Raw genomic sequence first — 18,679 nt, 5'->3', positions numbered from 1 at the left:
ATTTTTTCGATCAACCAAAAATCGCATATATACCAAAATCGTCGCGTCTTTGAAATTCCCCGCGGTTTAAGAAAAAAAGAACCATCATGTTCTATCAATGAAGAAATCTCTTCACAGACATTTATGCTCGAAAACAAACCGCAAAATGAAAAAAGCAGTAATTTAGCAAATTTTGGAGAAATTAATAGAGATATAATTGGAATTACTGTGTAATTTAATCACCAAAACATATCCTGGTAAACCAGAATGATTATATAATTTTATCAGAGTGGCTTATTAGATCCCCGTGGTTCTGTGGTTAGCGATGTCGGTCGGCTAGCTCTCCCACACGGTTGTGATATCGGGTTCGATTCCCGATCAGGTCGAGGATCTTTTCGAGCTGGAAATTTTCTCAACTCAGCACTGGGGCACGGTGTATCGTTGTACTTATCCCACAACATGCAAAATGTGCCGAAAACAATATCGATAACGAATTCTCTCAACTAATCTAGTTGATCGAGACCGCATTAGCCCCTCAGGCTAGCGTGCGATATTGTTTGGCTTATTAGATCAGCATCTCACCCCGAGACCAACTGGAAGGTTGAGCAAGTGGCTTATGTTTTGGAATATTTCCAACAGATTGAAAACAGCAACTTTGTTAATTTCGCTGACACTGTTACGCATCAGAATTACACATGTCATGTGTCACGCGAATACACAAACAAAAGCAAGAAAAAAAATCTAATTAGCTTAGCTAGCAAAATAAAAGGAAATAATTGCCTGTCACTCACGTTCACCGGAGGGAGCAATCAATTCGTCACATCTTGTCGGGGAGGAACGGACGCGAACCCTGTCGAATTTAGATTCCTAACAATGCAACCTAAATTTGGATTTCCTATCAACGGAACCGCACACCCGGACTGCATGGTGATTTATTCTTTTCTTAAACTAAGCTTTTTTTTACGCGGAAGTTTCTGCAATTGGCAAAATCGAAAACGAAAACTGAAAACAAATCGTGCCGGCAAACATTAAATGGCACATCACGTACGTTCATTTTATTTTATTTCCCAAACCTGACACAAAAACTGGGAGCAGCAGCACTGCACGGGTGTGTGCTGCTCGGTGTAGTCCAGAACTTTTTTTATTGGACACCGAAAACTATTGGCTAATAATGGTTACGAGCATAGAACAAACTACTTTGATTATTCAGAAGGAATGGGTGACGCAGTTACACTAGCGAAACGATGGAAACAATAAATCTCTTGTTTGCGAAGTGAAACGTTTGGAAATCATCAAACCGTGAAGATGTTGGTTTTAAATTGCGAACGTGGCTGCTGTGAAGAAGCTTTCGTTGATTGAGGTACGGTTTTAAATCTCGCGCCTCCGAAAGCAATTATTTCTAATTAAACCTTATTATTAGAATTTGCATACCACATGGAGGCAAAAAAAAGTTGTAAATGTATTTATAAGTTATCGTAAAACGAATGTTACTGTCTTCTCCATCGTTTCACCAGAACAGAGTCCATTACCGCTACTGAACCTCCTTCGTGTTCTATGTTGAATCACCTGTCGACAATGGCGCGCTCCATTTCCGTGGATAGTATCTGCTAGCCGTGTCATTTGCTTGCCGGGTGTGCGCATTTGGCTATCAAGCTTTTAAACAACTTGTTAGTTAGTAATAAGCTAGGAATGGAACGGAGACGCCGGTTGTCGCGAAAGCCGATTCGACAGGTCAGGTTCAAGAATTTTCACGCACAATCACGCCTGTGCATATTCATTACGAGTAAACGGAATGATGACGGCAATACGATTACTCGCACTTGCAGTTGCGCTACGTGCCAAAGCGAAAATGCGACGCAGCATCTACCGTGTAAAGTTCAATGCAGCGCAACGAACGGGGCAAACTGATCCTCTCATCGTTCGGGGTCAACTCGACAGCCCTAAATGATGCGAATTGTCGTCGCTAGAGATGCTACGAAACAGAGTGTCTCTCGGTGTTACTTTCAAACGTTTGAGGTTCAAGGAAAATTAATTGAACATTTAAAAGGTATTTGAATTAAAAATAAATTTCATTATAAACAGCCGTGAATCAAAGAAACCATCCTACTTGAGTATCACTTCCGGTTCATCATTTATCAAAATCAGCTATCGCACAACACAATAGACCCCGACGCTATATCGGGAGGTGCCTTTCGAAATGGATAAATGACTAACCGGTATGAACCAACTGATCCTAGCTCTGCAGGGAACGCTTATCTATGTCATATAATCTGTATCAGTGGCAAAGAGAATCATAAATTGAATTAAAGATGATTAGGTAGAATTAAACATATCATCTGCACCTGCCGGAATATTTTGTTAGGAAATTGATTTGACACATCCTGTTAGAAATCTCTATTACTCATACCAATAATTTCACCTGTGAGCAATTCTCGCTGAAACCGTCCCACTGGTGACATGGAGTCTTTAAAAAACGATATGTCTGTGTTTGAATGATTGAAGGTAGTGAAAAAATGAGAAAACCACGTTCGTTAGTTCATATTGATGGACCCCTCGAGCACAAATCATTTAAACGGTTTTTACAAAAATTGATTTTTGAGCAATTCTTGATCTTTTTGTTGATTTATTTCTCTCGAATTTGTCATTGAACCCCCTGCAACCAACATATCGTTTTTAGGAGGATTGATAGAACTTTCTGAAGTCTTCTGAAGTAGAAAAAATTGACCGCCATCTAGGATCTCGCCACAGGCTCAGCATATGGCGTTGATTTGATATTGGCCGCGCGTCATGCGTTGAACTGTTTGAAGCTCGATTTTGAAAAGTGACCAGAATGACAAGGTAAACTCAATGCTCACCTAATGTTTTGAAAGTATCTTGAAGCATTTTTTCTCTGCTGTTTTTTCTCATTTTTTCACTACCTTCAATCATTTAGACACAAAAATATCCTTTTTGAATCACCTCATGTCACCAGTGGGACGGTTTCAGCGAAAATTGCTCATATATAAAGAAAAACCCACCCAAAATTCCATTCAACTTTAAACGGCTCGAAAACCGGGAAAAACTGCTTGAAATCTGAAAAAAATCTATCCGTAATTCGGAAAATTCGCGCTCGCGCAGGCAAAAGCCTGCAAAAATCTGCACACATTTTGAAAAAGTCAGCGTAAACATAAGAAGACTCTGGTTCTTCTTTACATTATTATTCATTCAGACATGACGACTTAAAGCTTCACACACCTGTTTGTTTGCGTCAGGAATACCAGATGTGCAGATTTGTTTGCAAACTTCTAGAGTCCGTGCGCAGATTTTTATTGATTCGCAGATATTTGCAGTTTTTTCATAGTTTCTGCAGATTTTTGTCAGAATCTCAGAAAATGTGTGCAGATTTTTACTGTGCGAGCGCAATTTTTTCGGATCACAGATAGATTTTTTCAGACTTCAAGCAGTCTAGCAGCAGACTATACAGACAACTGGGGTTACATACACAACGACATCCGAAACCGACTTTCAGATGAAACATCAATCATCGTTGTTGTTTATTTTACGTTACGATTAACCTACCAAGTAGTTGAAGAAGATTACGACTTTGGAATGCTTTTGGAAAGCTCCGAAATCGATGGAGATTAAAAGCAACGATTTTAAATGTCAAATTCAATCTCAATTCACACAAAATAATCATCTCAATTAAAAATAAATAATATTTTTAAACTTAAATTTCGTTTATTCTGCATGTAATTCAACACAAAAAACTCTTTGCAGGTTTTCGTAGAATACTCGTAGAGTACTCATTTTTTGTTAGGTATTCTACCAGAGGTATTCTACGTAGAAAACTCGTCGAAAACGACATGAGTTTTTCTACATGACATCCCTGATCACGAGATATCGTGAGAGTGCTGAAAAAAAAAAATTTTTTCCTAGGTGTATTTGCTGGTCGCTTCAATAGCTATTGGGGTGCGACATATCATGCGAAATATGCGAAATAAAACACCAGAAATACTACGAATATCCGCATCTGTAAATGCGGATCATCCGCAAAAAAATTGACATTCGTATCCACATATGCATCCGTAATCACATATCCGCATCTGCAGATATATAACAAATCACACCCGTAACATCACTGGTCAGAACGATCAAAATATATGCGCAGGAATGAGCAGTAGGCTGTTCAAAATAAAATCGATGTTGAAAAAGTCAAGGTGCTTAGCCCTAAATTGAAAGATAATGTTATTTATAGCATTTTTGTAGAACATTTCGACTTTCCAAAAGGTCGTTTTCAGGTTGCCCAAACGTGATTTAAGAAAAAATGACTTTTTCAAGCTACAAAACCACTCTTTTGCATTTTTTTTTCAAATCTGTTCAATTCCTTAATTTTTCCATATATTTTTTTATTTTTGTGGGGTTGTTTTTGAATATTTTGCATGGTTTGGTTCAGCATCGCATTCAATTATTTGACTCACAGAGCCCACTGAACATCACAAAAAAGTGAATTTTCCTTATAATTTTTAGATAAAACCCTCCAAAACACATATACAATTTTTTTTGATCAAGAACTGAAACTTTTACTGCAAAGCGGAATTCAAGACGAAAATTTACATGAAAAAAGATCCTTGATATCTTATCATGGGGCTGAGATATCGGCGTTTTTACATGTGATGGAAAACTATGCATTTTGTCAAAAATGATACTAAAGCTCAATATCTCCATTGCACAGTGTTTTATTTTGCCGTTTGTGCGTATAATTTCCTGAATAGTGATTCAAGTGTTGATTATAGCCATGAGGTATGTTCGGAGAAGTTTCAGGATATTCAAAAATACATATTTTAATGTAGAAAGAAGGGTGATCAATCCACCAACAAGTGAGATAAAAAAAATACTTTTTAATCAGAATAAGATAGACGCAAGGTGTCTTCGAAAAAGTTCTAACTTTTTTCGCAGATAATTCCAAATTTTGAAACCTTCTACTAAGTTACCAGCCATCCAAAAATGGATTTGTTGTTTTTTTTTTTTCTTCACAAATCATTTATTTGAAACGGCACAAATACAATTTATTGTTTAACGGCGCCAATTATATCTGATGACCTAAATTCTTTAAGCAAATTTTTTATCCTCGCTGCCGACTACGAGCTGAAATTAAGTCTATCTTAAAACTAGCATGTATTATTCAATCAGTGTTTTGTAGTTGAATGGTCGTCTGATGATCATCGAATGAATATGCAGCATGTATGGATTTGTTCTGCTAAGCCACGATGTCATGAGCTGGGACAGGGGCTTGTAATCCTCGGGTTCTGAGGGTATTGTGCGGGGTCTAGTTGCTGGTTTTGGTTCGTTGTTGTTGTTCGCTGGTGTTCAAGTTGCCATATGGTGTGTGCCGCTGAGCCAAGATATAAAGAAAGGCCTCGGGTTTCCCTGGCGAGTTCGTGTGGGGTTCAATTGCTGGTTCCAAAATCGAGGTCTACGACGTGTTCTTGCCGTTTTGTTGAATGTGGGTGGAAAGGAATGGGACTAGACTCGGGCATAGATGGATTTCAGGAAAATGTATATAAGGGACATGTAGGGTAGGTCGCGACTCGCCAAGACATCACGAACAGGGACAGCTGGTTCTCTACCCTCGGCCCGGCGGGAAGTTATTAATTTAGACCTGGCGTCACGGTGTACAGGGCATGACCAAACAACGTGCTCTATCTCGTGATAACCTTCACCACAGGCACAGATACCACTTTCCCCGAGCCCAACACGACGGAGATGCGCGTCAAATCTATAGTGATTGGACATAAGCCGGGACATCACGCAAATGAAATCCCGACCTACATCCAACCCCTTGAACCACGGATTCGTCGATACCTTGGGTATAATGGAATGTAACCACCTTCCCAGTTCACCTCTGGTCCAAGCATTTTGCCAACTGATGATCGTATTTTGACGTACAAATGCGAAAAATTCATTAAAAGCAATTGGTCTTTTATAAATTTCACCGTTTGATGCGCCCTCCTTAGCCAAAGAGTCCGCTTTCTCATTGCCCGGTATCGAGCAGTGAGAAGGGACCCACGCTAAGGTAAACTGAGTAGATTTTTCGGATAAAACACTCAGATGTTCCCGTATTTTCCCCAGGAAATACGGAGAGTGCTTAACATCTTTCATCGATCGAAGAGCCTCAATAGAACTGAGACTGTCCGTAAAGATGAAATAATGGTCCGTGGGCATTTTTTCGATAATCCCTAGGGTGTACTGAATTGCAGCTAATTCTGCGACGTAAACAGAAGCAGGATTATCGAGCTTATGGGAGACGGTTAAATTGTTATTGAAGACACCGAAGCCAGTGAACCCATCGAGAAGTGATCCGTCAGTGTAGAACATATTGTTGCAGTAGATGTTTCGATATTTATTGGAAAAATTTTTAGGGATCTGCTGCACGCGTAAATGATCCGGGATTCCACGAGTTTCTACTATCATGGATGTATCGAAAAACACAGTAGAATCAGAAGTATTTGATAAGTTGACACGATTTGGAATATTCAAAGAAGAGTTAATATTTTGGGACATGTGATTGAAATACAATGTCATAAAACGGGTTTGAGAATTGAGTTCGATTAACCTTTCAAAATTTTCAATCACAGGACGGTTTAAGACCTCACATTTGATAAGAATACGAGAAGACAGGCTCCAGAAGCGGTTTTTCAACGGTAGAACTCTGGCTAAGACCTCCAAACTCATCGTATGGGTCGATTGCATGCAACCTAAGACGATACGCAAACAACGATATTGTATTCGCTCCAGTTTGATCAAATGTGTGTTTGCTGCGGAGCGGAAGCAGAAACACCCGTACTCAATGACAGACAATATCGTTGTTTGGTAAAGCCTTATAAGGTCTCCTGGGTGGGCTCCCCACCATGATCCGGTTATTGTACGAAGAAATTTTACTCTTTGCTGACTTTTCTTCATCAGATACCTAACATGGCAACCCCAGGTGCCCTTAGAGTCGAACCAGACACCAAGATACTTATGCACCAAAACCTGAGAGAACGTTTTACCCATTAATTGTGCTTGGAGCTGAGCAGGTTCATGCTTCCTAGAAAAAACTACTATCTCAGTCTTCTCCGGAGAGAATTCGATACCTAGCTGTAGAGCCCAAGCAGACAAATTGTCCAAGGTATCTTGCAATGGTCCTTGCAAATCGGCAGCTTTGGCTCCTGTAACAGAGACCACGCTGTCGTCGGCAAGTTGTCTTATCGTGCATGAATTTGCCAGACATTCGTCGATGTCATTTACATAAAAATTGTAAAGAAGGGGGCTTAAACATGAGCCCTGGGGTAGACCCATGTAGCTAATTCGAAAAGTTGCCAAATCACCATGCGTAAAATGCATGTGCTTTTCGGACAACAAATTGTGCAAAAAATTGTTTAAAATTGGAGAAAATCCTTGTCGGTGAAGTTTACCCGAAAGAATGTCAATAGAAACGGAATCAAAAGCCCCCTTAATGTCCAAGAACGCAGACGCCATTTGTTCTTTGCGAGCATACGCCAGCTGAATATCTGTTGAAAACAACGCAAGACAATCATTCGTCCCTTTGGCACGGCGGAAGCCAAACTGAGTATCTGATAGCAGACCATTTGATTCGACCCAGTGGTCTAAGCGACGGAGTATCATTTTTTCCATCAATTTCCGGATGCAGGATAGCATTGCAATCGGCCTATAAGAGTTGTGATCAGAAGCTGGTTTCCCTGGTTTTTGGATGGCGATCACCTTCACTTGCCTCCAATCCTGCGGTACAATGTTTTGCACCAGGAACTTATTGAACAAGTTCAACAAGCGCCTCTTGGCATTGCCGGGTAGATTCTTCAACAAGTTGAACTTGATTCTATCTAACCCAGGCGCGTTATTGTTACAGGACAGGAGGGCAACTGAAAATTCTGCCATCGTAAAAGGTGATTCTATCGCGTCGTGGCCCGGAGACGTATCGCGAACAAGGTTTTGCGCAGGAACAGAGTCCGGACATACTTTCCTGGCAAAATCAAATACCCACCTACTTGAAGACTCCTCGCTTTCGTTGACCGTTACGCGATTCCGCATTCTTCGGGCTGTGTTCCAAAGAGTGCTCATTGATGTCTCCCTCGACGTCTCGTTTACGAACCGACGCCAATATCCGCGTTTCTTTGCCTTAGTCAAGCTTTTAAACTTGGTATCAAGCTCCGAATAACGTTTAAAGTCGTCGGCATCGTCTGTATCCCGGAAGGTCAGATACGCGTCGGATCTTTGCGTGTAGGCATCGGAGCACTCTTTGTCCCACCACGGAGAGGGAGACGGTTCTTTGATCGTTACGCCAGGGTATTTCTTCGTTTGGACTTGCAACGCGGCGTCGAGAATCAAGCCCGCGAGGAGGTTGTATTCTTCAAGCGGTGCATGATGTTGAATCGAATCGACCGTTTTTGAAATCATTTCCTCGTGTAACTTCCAATCGACATTCCGTGTGAGGTCATACGGAATATCAATTGGTCGCATGCGAGTTGAACCGTTAGTAACTGAAATAAGAATAGGCAAATGGTCGCTACCGTGAGGATCGAGGATTACCTTCCATGTGCAATCCAACCGTAGCGACGTCGAACATAAGGATAGATCCAAAGCGCTTGGCCGCGCTGGAGGTTTCGGGATACGTGTCATTTCACCGTTGTTCAAAATAGTCATGTCGAAGTCATCGCAAAGGTTATAGATCAAAGAGGAGCGGTTATCATTGTAAGGGGAACCCCAAGCCACACCATGAGAGTTGAAGTCTCTCAAAATCAAACGTGGCGAGGGAAGAAGTTCTATTAAATCAAAGAGCAGCCGTTGCCCAACCTGTGCTCTGGGAGGAATATATATTGAGGCAATACAAAGCTCTTTACCTTGTATTGTCATTTGACATGCGACAACTTCGATGCCTGGAATCGAGGGGAGGTTAATACGATAGAAAGAATAGCACTTTTTAATCCCTAGAAGTACTCCTCCATATGGGGTGTCTCGATCAAGGCGAATAATATTAAAATCATGGAAGTTAAGATCAATTTTTGAAGTAAGCCAAGTTTCATAAAGGGAAAATGCATCGCATTGGTTTTTATTTATCAAAACTTTAAGTGAATCAATTTTTGGTAAAATACTTCTACAATTCCACTGTAAGACAGAGATGGGATCCTTCATATACGCAGATGAATTAGGCATCAAAGGATACAATCGCTGCAAGGAGTGGCCATTGGGCAGTCAACTGCTTCAAAAATGTTCTAACTGTTGGGAGAAGTACTGTGAGGAAATTTTTAATTGGATCAGGTATATTGAAGTTTTCAAAAATCCAGTCCACGATGTTAGAAAAATTCACCAATCCAGAGTTTATTTGATTATCTGGGTGTGCAAAAGGAACAACTGGGGTTTTAGATGTTCCAGAAAGTGCTGGGAACTCCTTCTGGGACTTTAAATTTGCAAGCCCAGGAGAAGTTTGCTTCGGCTTTTCCGCAGCACTTTTAGATTTGTTCGTATTATTCATTCCATCTTGAGAAACCTTAGGTCCTTTCCTGGGAAGCTTAGGAGAGGAAAGATTTTTCCTCTTTCTAGACTCCCCAAGCCAGGCAAAAGAAGTTCCCTCTAATGGTTCGTCAGAGTCGGTTTCATCTGAAGCCAACAGATCAAAGGGGTTCGATGTTATGGTAGAAGTGGTCACGGTCTTCTTAAGAATCTCAGCGTAAGAACGCTTTGAGCGCTCCTTAAGAGACCGTTTCATTTTAGGCTGCTGTATGGCCTAACTGCTTGCAATTGGTGCAATTCATAACACGGGACACATATAAACGCACAGGCAGACGAACCTGGTTGATAGAAACGTGGCTAGGGAGTGCAGATCCGGCAAACGTAACGCGAAACGAGTCTGACGGAGTGTATACTTTTTTACCGGAGACGAGCGACATGGACCGTAATTGCTTAACATCCAATACTTTCGCCTCGGTAGTGGATTTTTTGAAGCAGCCGACGCCGCTTCCCAGAATACACTCAACAGTCAGACTCGAATCGGTTATTACACCGTCGATCTCCACGTCTCGTGCAGGTACATACACGCGATACTCGCGTGTAAAGAGCTCAGAGCGAGCTATATCGTTGGCCTGATCCAGGTCATTGACCACGACACGGAGCTTGTTTGGTCTGACTTTAGCGATTTCGGTCACGGCCTTGTATCGTGACGTCAGATCTTTCGCGATTTGTAACGTGTTCAGTGATTTTCCTCCTGGTTTGGGCCTCATGTAGAGAACCAGTGGACCCGTTGATCCGTCTGGGTTGAGCCTGGGACGAGGATTGACTATAGCAGGGACAGAGGGGGGGTGAACAGGACGGACAGGGTCGTTGGGTTTGGAGACGGGGGATCGGGGGCTAAGGGATCCACATCCATTGCGCTCAAACTAGCGCAACAGTACAGTGGCAAAGAATCAGGTACCTCTTTTTTGTTGTCTTCAATAGCACAATCACCGAGTCTTTCGGTGCTGGAACGGGCAGCTTCGCAGCGGCACAGCTATAGCACAATAGCAGGATGACCTTCGAATTATCAGTTTGTCTTTACACCGCACTTCGCACTCTATGAAACACGACCGAGTAAGCAATGCTTCTTTTCTTCTTCACACAGTAGCGACTTTATAGCGAGACAATCACTTAATGCGTCCGTTTTCGTCGAGCGTTCGGGACGGAATGGATTTGTTGTTCTTCACATAGAAAAATGCCATTATCTCAGCTCCCCGATAAGATATCAAGTATCTTTTTTCATGTAAATTTTTGTGGTAAATCCCGCTTTGCAATGAAAATTTTAGTTCTTGCTCAAAAATTGTTTTTATTTGTGTTTTGAAGGGTTTTATCTTAAAATTATTAGAAAAATTATTTTTTTTGTGATGTTTAATGGGCTCTGGGAGTCAAAAAACTGAATACAATGCTGAACCAAACCAGGCAAAATATTCATAAACAACCCCACAAAAAGAAAAAAATGTACGAAAAAATGTAGGAATCGAACAGAATTGAAAAAAGTGCAAAAAAGTGGGTTTGTAGCGTGAAAAAGTCATTTTTTCATAAATCACGTTTGGGCAACCTGAAAACAATTCTTTAGAAAGTCGAAATGTTCTACAAAAATGCTTTAAATAACATTATCTTTCAATTTAGGGCTGAGCACCTTGACTTTTTCAACATTGATTTTTTTTGGGACACCCTAATAAGCAGTCGTGTGCAACACAAGACAGCTTCGTTGCCTGTGTAAGCTTTAGCTGTATGTGAGCTCTGTGAGACTAGCTTTTTCATGAGGCTGTCAGAGTAGAAAGAAAGAACAGTCGTCAGTATGGTGTCACAACGCAGTCTTTTTTCGAAGCCTGCCTGAAGGGAATTTGGACTAAAAAAGAGCCTCTGAGACCGTCTTAATGATTTTTTTTTGTGGCTGACCCCGATTGCTGTACATCAATTACGAGGTACCCGTACTCACGAGGTACCCGTACTCATTGATGGAGCAGGGTTGGTTGATAGTAATGCTGTGCCCCAATTTGTAATCACATAATCAAAGAGATAAACGACCTTTTAAGGATTGGAATTCCTTACCTGATCTGTAGTTAAAAAGTACTGTCCGAAGAAATGATACCTAGCAAACGCAAGGACTTCTCAAAGCAGGTGAGCTGACGTTTCAACGATATTGTTCTGAACCGCTATGCAGTCGGATACTGTGATGACTAAGGATATGAGTTTGAAGTCCCTTAGAATGCGAAGATGACCAATTTGATCGCTTCGACTATTGAGATATTCCATGCTACTTCGACAATCGATCCTGATAACCATTTCCGATTTCGCTGAAACTTTTCACAGTTGTTCCTTTCTGATAGAGAAATTTTTTTGCTATCAGTTCTCCATGCAGACTCGCGACGGCTGTCTCAAAAGAGCCTATCTAAACCATGACTGATGGTTAAAAATGTCAATGTTAGAAAAACGGCTTGTTTAATTGAAATGGTGTGTTCAACAAAGTTGTAGGTAATAAAAATGCGGTTCTAGAAAAAAATTGTTCTTTTCTGTGCCGAATTTTCCAAATTGTCACAAAATAATAAATATCTCAAAAAATGCCTTTTTTAAAAATCTCTTTTTTTAAACATTGAAGATGACAATACGTATTACTATCTGTCAAAATTTGGTGAACTTTTTTTTAGTGTCTTTTCCTAACTACACATTACAATGTTAAAATTCATCACTGAGAGCATTATTCCAGTCCAACGCGCTGTTTATGTACCATAATCGATCATTTTTATACTGGCCCTGGTTGAAAAAAAATATTCGTAACTCACCGGCGAACCCTGTTATCAGGAGGTTGTTGAAATAAGACGAACACACAAGGTAACCAATTTTTACAGTGCGTGTTTATATCAAGGTAAATCAGTTTTAGAGAACCGGGAGAGGGATTAGAGATTGAACAGAGACAGGAAAAAAATACAGTGCATAATTTTTTTTCTAGAACCGCAATTTTATTACCTACAACTTTGCTGAAGACACCATTTCAATCAAACAAGCCGTTTTCCTGATATAGATATTTTTACGCATCAGTCATCATTTTGGTTAGGCCCTTTCGAAACAGCAGTTACGAATCAACATGAACATCGATTATCATAAAATAACCTTTTTATCAAGATGGAACAACTGTGAAAAGTTTCAGCGAAATCGGATATGACATGTTAATTCAATAAAAAATTTTGTTTTACTTGTTTTCCATAGAATGCCTCTATTGTTATATCTTGTTGAGGACTTTTCCGCGAATTATGAGGACTATAACATAGGCATAGCCAGTAATCTCAAAACCAAGCTGGGTTAACTTATTGAATAGTAAATCGGCCACCAGCGACTATAGCAAGGGGGAGAAGTCTCTCCCTAGTGGATAGCTTTTTGTCGATGGTTTGACCATGATCTCAATGTTGCTATGATTTCTCTACTCGAGAGCATATTCTGAGCCCTCATTGCAGTATTATCAACTTGTCTCGTCAGGAGAGCTGTATTAATCCAAGCATAGGATGTATTGTCGAAAGTCTCTTCATTATCAAGAAATGCGCGCCGTCTATTGATGACTTAGCAACTTTTTGATATGAGTCACTATACCAGCAGTTTTCCGTTGATTTCCAGGTTGTAACCGTGCTGATTTTTGTGCAGGAGTGTAGATATGAGGCTTATGGGCCGGAGGGTCTTAGGTAGTGTTTTGTTGTTTACCTACCTTCGGCATAAAGATTACCTTGAAGTTCTGCCAGATATCTGAGATATAGTGTAGGGTGATGCTTGCTCGGAAACGATGTATCAATTCGACCATTATGACCTAATCTGATTTGTGTAAACAGATGGGTAGAATGTTATCTGGTCCTGGAGACTTCATCTGTTCAAAGAAACTTAATGCCCAATTGATCGAAACTCCCGTGAACACCTTTCAAAAGGGGAGGATCGAGTGGTTGGGCGCTGTACACCTTGCCCTCGGACTCGGCTGCTTCGAGGTTAGTTGTTCGTTTATACATGCTGACCCAAGAAAGTGTGTGTGTTTATAGGAACCTGCATGATCTGATTTTTTTGGGTATCAGGGTAAGACTATCGTCCCTCTTTTTGATTACCCAAGAACGTTGGTGTGGTCTTCCAGCATGTTTTCTTTCGAAACATCAGTTTTTATCACGCTATAAGCACAGGTTTAGAAATTGTTGAAATTGTTCTTATATTGATACAGAGAATATTACAGGGAATACTTGGCATCTATTCATGTCGTCTGTGCTAGGAATGCTCGCATATGATTGGTTCATTGCTGTTCGCGTAAAATTGTCCTTAAAACTTTTTTTCAATTTTTACCGCTTAGCAATGAAATAATAATGATAACTAGCATATTAAAAAATTGTCCAACATTTCATCTATCCAGCAACATATAGGTTGTTGTTATACAACATGAGGTTATGCTGTTATTATCGTTTGAAATCTGACGGAACATTTGCCAGTTTCATTTCCAATTTTACTAAATGCCTTCCAGTATGAAAAAAACAATGACGTAGTCACGCGTCAAAAAAATCCGTAGGCTGATTGTGAATGTTGTTTAGGGTAGTAGTAACTTGATTCGAATTGTCTAAATGCTTCTCGATGAAATTCCAGTCGTTATGTATGACTTTATGAATGATGTATGATTTATGTATGAAATTTAACAATAAAATGTTTTTTGTATAACCAGCAGAAGATCAAAAGCTAACACAAGTTTAAACGCTCTAATTTAGCTGTTGAAATTTCGTCACTCAGCCAAAACACCTACCCAAAAGTTCTGTCCATGAATCAGAATCCTTTGAAATCAAATTCATTAACATCACAACAGAGTCACGTCATTGAATGCGTTTTAAGTTGAATCCGCTCAGACTGTGTCACCTGCCGAGATTACGGTAACTGGTACGTACTGTGACATAACCATCGGACCCTTGTAAATACATATCACTTTACACAATCAGTTAACGGTTAATCCGAGCCAAATGTTTCACTGGAACTAGATCCGCGTTAATGTGCTTTGATCCGCGTTTGGATTAAACTGTCTCGCAGTTGTGAACACTCTTAGACGGTTAATTTTTATCTTCGAACCAAGACTATAAATACGAAAGACGGCAATGGTTCTGGACATCAGTTTGCCAACGAATTTTCTTCAGCTCTTGCAAGGAACGCTTCTCAGCAACCGACACCAATCATGAAGTGCGACGGTGTTATTGAAAAGATCAAGACTCGGGTGGCCGGAATTGATGCCAGTGGACCCCGCAAGGTGCTGGGTGTGTTCCAGCTGAACATTCAAGCTGCTGATGGAGCTCACGAGCTAGGTAAGTTAAAATATTCATGGTTCATGTGTAAGGGTTCTATAATCCCATGTATTTTTTTTCTCCGCAGTGGTCGATCTGAAAAACCTCAAGGTGTCGGACGGAAAGACTGCCAATGCAGATGTTGTCATCAACCTGAAGGACGAGGATTTCATTGCCATCGGAACCAAGGCTATCTCTGTGCACGACGCTGTCGAGCAGGGCAAGGTTAAGATTACCGGCGACGAAGCTCTCTTCCAGGCCCTGGTTGATGCCATTTGAGAGCTGATACCCTGTATCGAATCAATTTGGTGCTCAAAATTTTTCGTGTTGAATTTTAAATATATACGATATGTTAAATTCAAAACATTTTTGTTATTGTATAGAATCACACTTTGCATATTCAACACCCAATTGCATTTCTTTCATCCATGGCGGCTCGATAAAAACAATCACCATGAGGCCGATATGTGAGTGCCACTCGTGGAAATAAATGTCATTATCGCTACCAGTGCAAACATTACCACTTAAAATACCGCATCGCAGAGATAGTGAGACTGTTGTACAAGCTCCAATTCGATGCGGACTGACGGTGGCGGCATCAGCAGATAATCTTTAACAACACTTTAAAAGCTACGCACAGCAGAGCTATGACTGCTTATATTAAGTGCATTTTTTCGCAAGTAACGACTCGAGTGGCACGAACGATTCGATAAAAATAATGTTCACTTCGTTTGTGCCTTATTGTTGACAACGTTAATGGCTTAATCCAGATGTTAATGGAACCACTCACCAGCTGGAGGTGGTACCGTACCGAGTATGGCTAGCTTGCGGTCGCACCCAGTGGCCAGTAGCACCCGGAACCGATCACAGTAGAGCCGATCCATTAGCGTCATGTGGTGAAGTGGGGTGTGAATGTTTACCGAAATGAATTTTTAGATCTTCAAAATAAGATGTCAAACGCATACAAATTGTTATTTTATACGACACTGTATTTGATGCCGAAAAAGACGGAACCAATTTTAATAACTGATAAAAAACTGCTTAGAAACTCTTTTGGTCTATTTTGAGAATATTTTCAGAACGTGAAATTAGAAAACTGATTAATCTTTCTTACAATTAATTATGATGTTGTTAAGTAAAAGAATATTCTTAATTGAAAACATCAACGGTGATATGATAAAAATCATATTTTCATTACAAAAGAATTATTCAATTCTGTTAAATAATTCAGTATGTATTATTACATCTTTCTGCAGCCCTGTCTACAAAGGGTCAGCACCATGACCTAGATTGACCATGATTATAGAACAAAGGTTGTTTTGATGACTCAGCTAGCTGAAAGCAATCGAATAATAGTTTGCGCCCAATAACAAGGATGACTTGTGCGTCGTTTCTCCCCCCCACAAGCGACAACAATGGAAACCCAATTGCCGCAACGCTATAGATCTATTAATTTCAACATTCGTTTCTACCTTCTCAGCTCTAGCACTGACTGCTTCCCCACACTATCCTGTTGTGTTGTACGCTCCATTCAACCGATTAAGGGCTTCACATTGTTGAGTTTGAGTAGTGCACAATAGCGATCAAGGAAACGAAACAAAAAAGGAAGTTCATGATGGAATACGCCTCCAATCCGGTGGTGGTGGTGCTGGTCGTACCGCTTCCAGCCAGTCGATAACTGATTCCGATCACAAACCTCAAAAGCTTCAAATTCACTGACCGTGACTTCTCGAGTGGTTCATCGTTGCCCTAGCTCAATGGCGAAGCGTGCGCTGGGTGCGATGTCCCAAATACTTCGGTCAGCATTCGGTGGTAAAATGAGCGAGAAGGTTAGTTTGAGCAAAGTATACAAACATTCTTCCGTGCAAAAATGTCAATTGGTATGTTGAACAAGGATTATCAGCTGTACACACCCCGTAAACGATAATGTTATGGCATATTCTGCGGAACTAAAAGAATTCCTTTCCCTGCAGGGAGAAGCTACCACCAAGACATACGAGAGCATTGAATTACCAGGCTAATAATAATGCATAATTGTTATCGTACAATCGAAAACTGCGAGCCCAACCGGCCAAAGCAGTTATTTCCATAAATCTTTCGATTCGTATGCCGGTGAACGGACGTTACGCGGTCGAACGTCAGGTCGGGTGTCGTCTTCGTATCATGCTGGCTGGAGTAAAGTGCGTCCAAGGTCGGATGCTATGAGCTGGAACCAATTGTCTGCGGCGTGAGCGACGACGCATAGACTGCTGCTGACTAGGGAGAGAAGGGGGGGGGGGGGCAAAAAAGAAGCTCTCATAGTTATGCGCACTGTCTGGCTTGGGGTGTTCATAATGATACGAACGAAACGAAAACAGCTCCAAAAATAGCATGAATCTCGAAGCCTAGTGAGGCACGCGATATAGAAATATGATTCGAAACTAGATTTTGTCTCGGGAAATTAGTTTCAAACTTGGTGCTATAATTTATCTCGCACTGGTCATCAGAAACCGAAACGCAAATTATCAACATAATGGAGTTTTACCGGAGAGGAATTGGAGGCAGATTTCGGTAGAATGATATGATGTGAACCTGCAATAAGAATAATACTAGAGTTCTGTAAAAAATGACAGCTAGATTTAATGGACAAACGAACGAAGATAAAATTTTGAAATGTCAAGGTAAGTATCCCACGATATCTAAAAATCTATTTTTCAGATTTGCTCGTAAATCACATAGTTAAAACATTTATAACTAGGAAGTTTTTTTAGTCACACACAAAACAAAGTGATGATTTTTAATGTTTTATATACAGGTCGAATTTATTTAAATTTAACAATTTTTAGTTGTCACGTTTTTAAAAAGATCAACCTAAATTTTTTTCTTTTACTTGGACTACACTCACTTTAAAAGTCCATATCGCTAAAACTATACACCAAATGTTAGCACAAAAATTTTAAAAACATTTTTACGATGGAGAAAAAAATGTAGAAAATTTACTTAGGATTGCGGAATATTTTCAAATATATTTTACGCTTTGATTTGTACAAGCTTTCTAGAAAAACTACGTAGTATGAATAAATAAGCATTTACGACACTTGGTGTACCGCGAGGAAGCATTGTAGGGCCCATTTTATTTAAAATATACATTTGGGTCCTTCCATATGAAGTGACCATGAAACCATTTTTTAGTATTAAAATTTGTTATGTTTATTGATACTTATACATAATAGTACTTATATGTTATTTTTAAGTGAAAACTCCAAAGCATTAATATCTACATTATCACTACTTTCATTATTAAATTTCACGTAGTTCGCTATTAACTGTAGTATTTTTGTTTTCATTCTTCGTAGCAATCCATTCAACGTTGGTTTGAAAATGTCGTCGAACTCAATTCTGCGCCATCCAGGAAGTTGTCGTGCAACCACAAGTAACAGTGCCCATGCCGGTCTCACTCTAGGGCACTCAGAAAATTTGAATTTGAGCATTTCGACAGGTAAAGCGCAATGCGTACAATCTTCACCGTCCGAACGATGCATGACGTACATACATAACCCGACGGTGTTCTACTTTTTGGTTCACAAATAAGAAAAGCAGGGTTTTTTTGGATCGATGATGGCCCTTGTGGTTGGCAAATGGCTGGACACGTGTAACTTGAGACCCTAATGTGGCCATTTACCTCTGTTTAGCAACTCCTATCCCAGCCTCCACGTGATGCCGACCGGAATACCAATAACCTTAGCGGAGATCGGGTAACCAACCCCCGGTGGAAACTATGGTCGTCTGCTGATTGGGAAGGAGGTCGTACGCGGCTGTATCCCCATATTAGGGGCGGCGTACAACAGCGTCTGACCCGGAGCGGGCGGCTAAATTATGGAATGCTGTATCCCGCCAGCTACACCTAA

The 18,679-nt window shown here is 40.4% G+C and overlaps 2 protein-coding genes across 4 annotated transcripts in view; one reads left to right on the top strand and one right to left on the bottom strand.

Moving 5' to 3' along the window:
- The window catches only part of LOC129727253 (TLD domain-containing protein 2), a 494,969-nt gene that overhangs the window by 363,511 nt on the left and 112,779 nt on the right, over window positions 1-18,679 (bottom strand). The gene's annotated exons all lie outside the window — the stretch shown is intronic.
- LOC129727255 (peroxisomal multifunctional enzyme A) lies at window positions 14,507-15,196 on the top strand. Its single transcript, XM_055684894.1, has 2 exons — window positions 14,507-14,813; window positions 14,881-15,196. Exons 1-2 carry the CDS (start codon window positions 14,687-14,689, stop codon window positions 15,069-15,071), a joined length of 318 nt encoding a protein of 105 aa, XP_055540869.1. The 5' UTR covers window positions 14,507-14,686; the 3' UTR covers window positions 15,072-15,196.

This window comes from Wyeomyia smithii, chromosome 3 (genome assembly GCF_029784165.1).
Source record: "Wyeomyia smithii strain HCP4-BCI-WySm-NY-G18 chromosome 3, ASM2978416v1, whole genome shotgun sequence".
Lineage (NCBI taxonomy): Eukaryota > Metazoa > Arthropoda > Insecta > Diptera > Culicidae > Wyeomyia > Wyeomyia smithii.
This window is presented reverse-complemented; position numbering and strand designations above follow the sequence as displayed.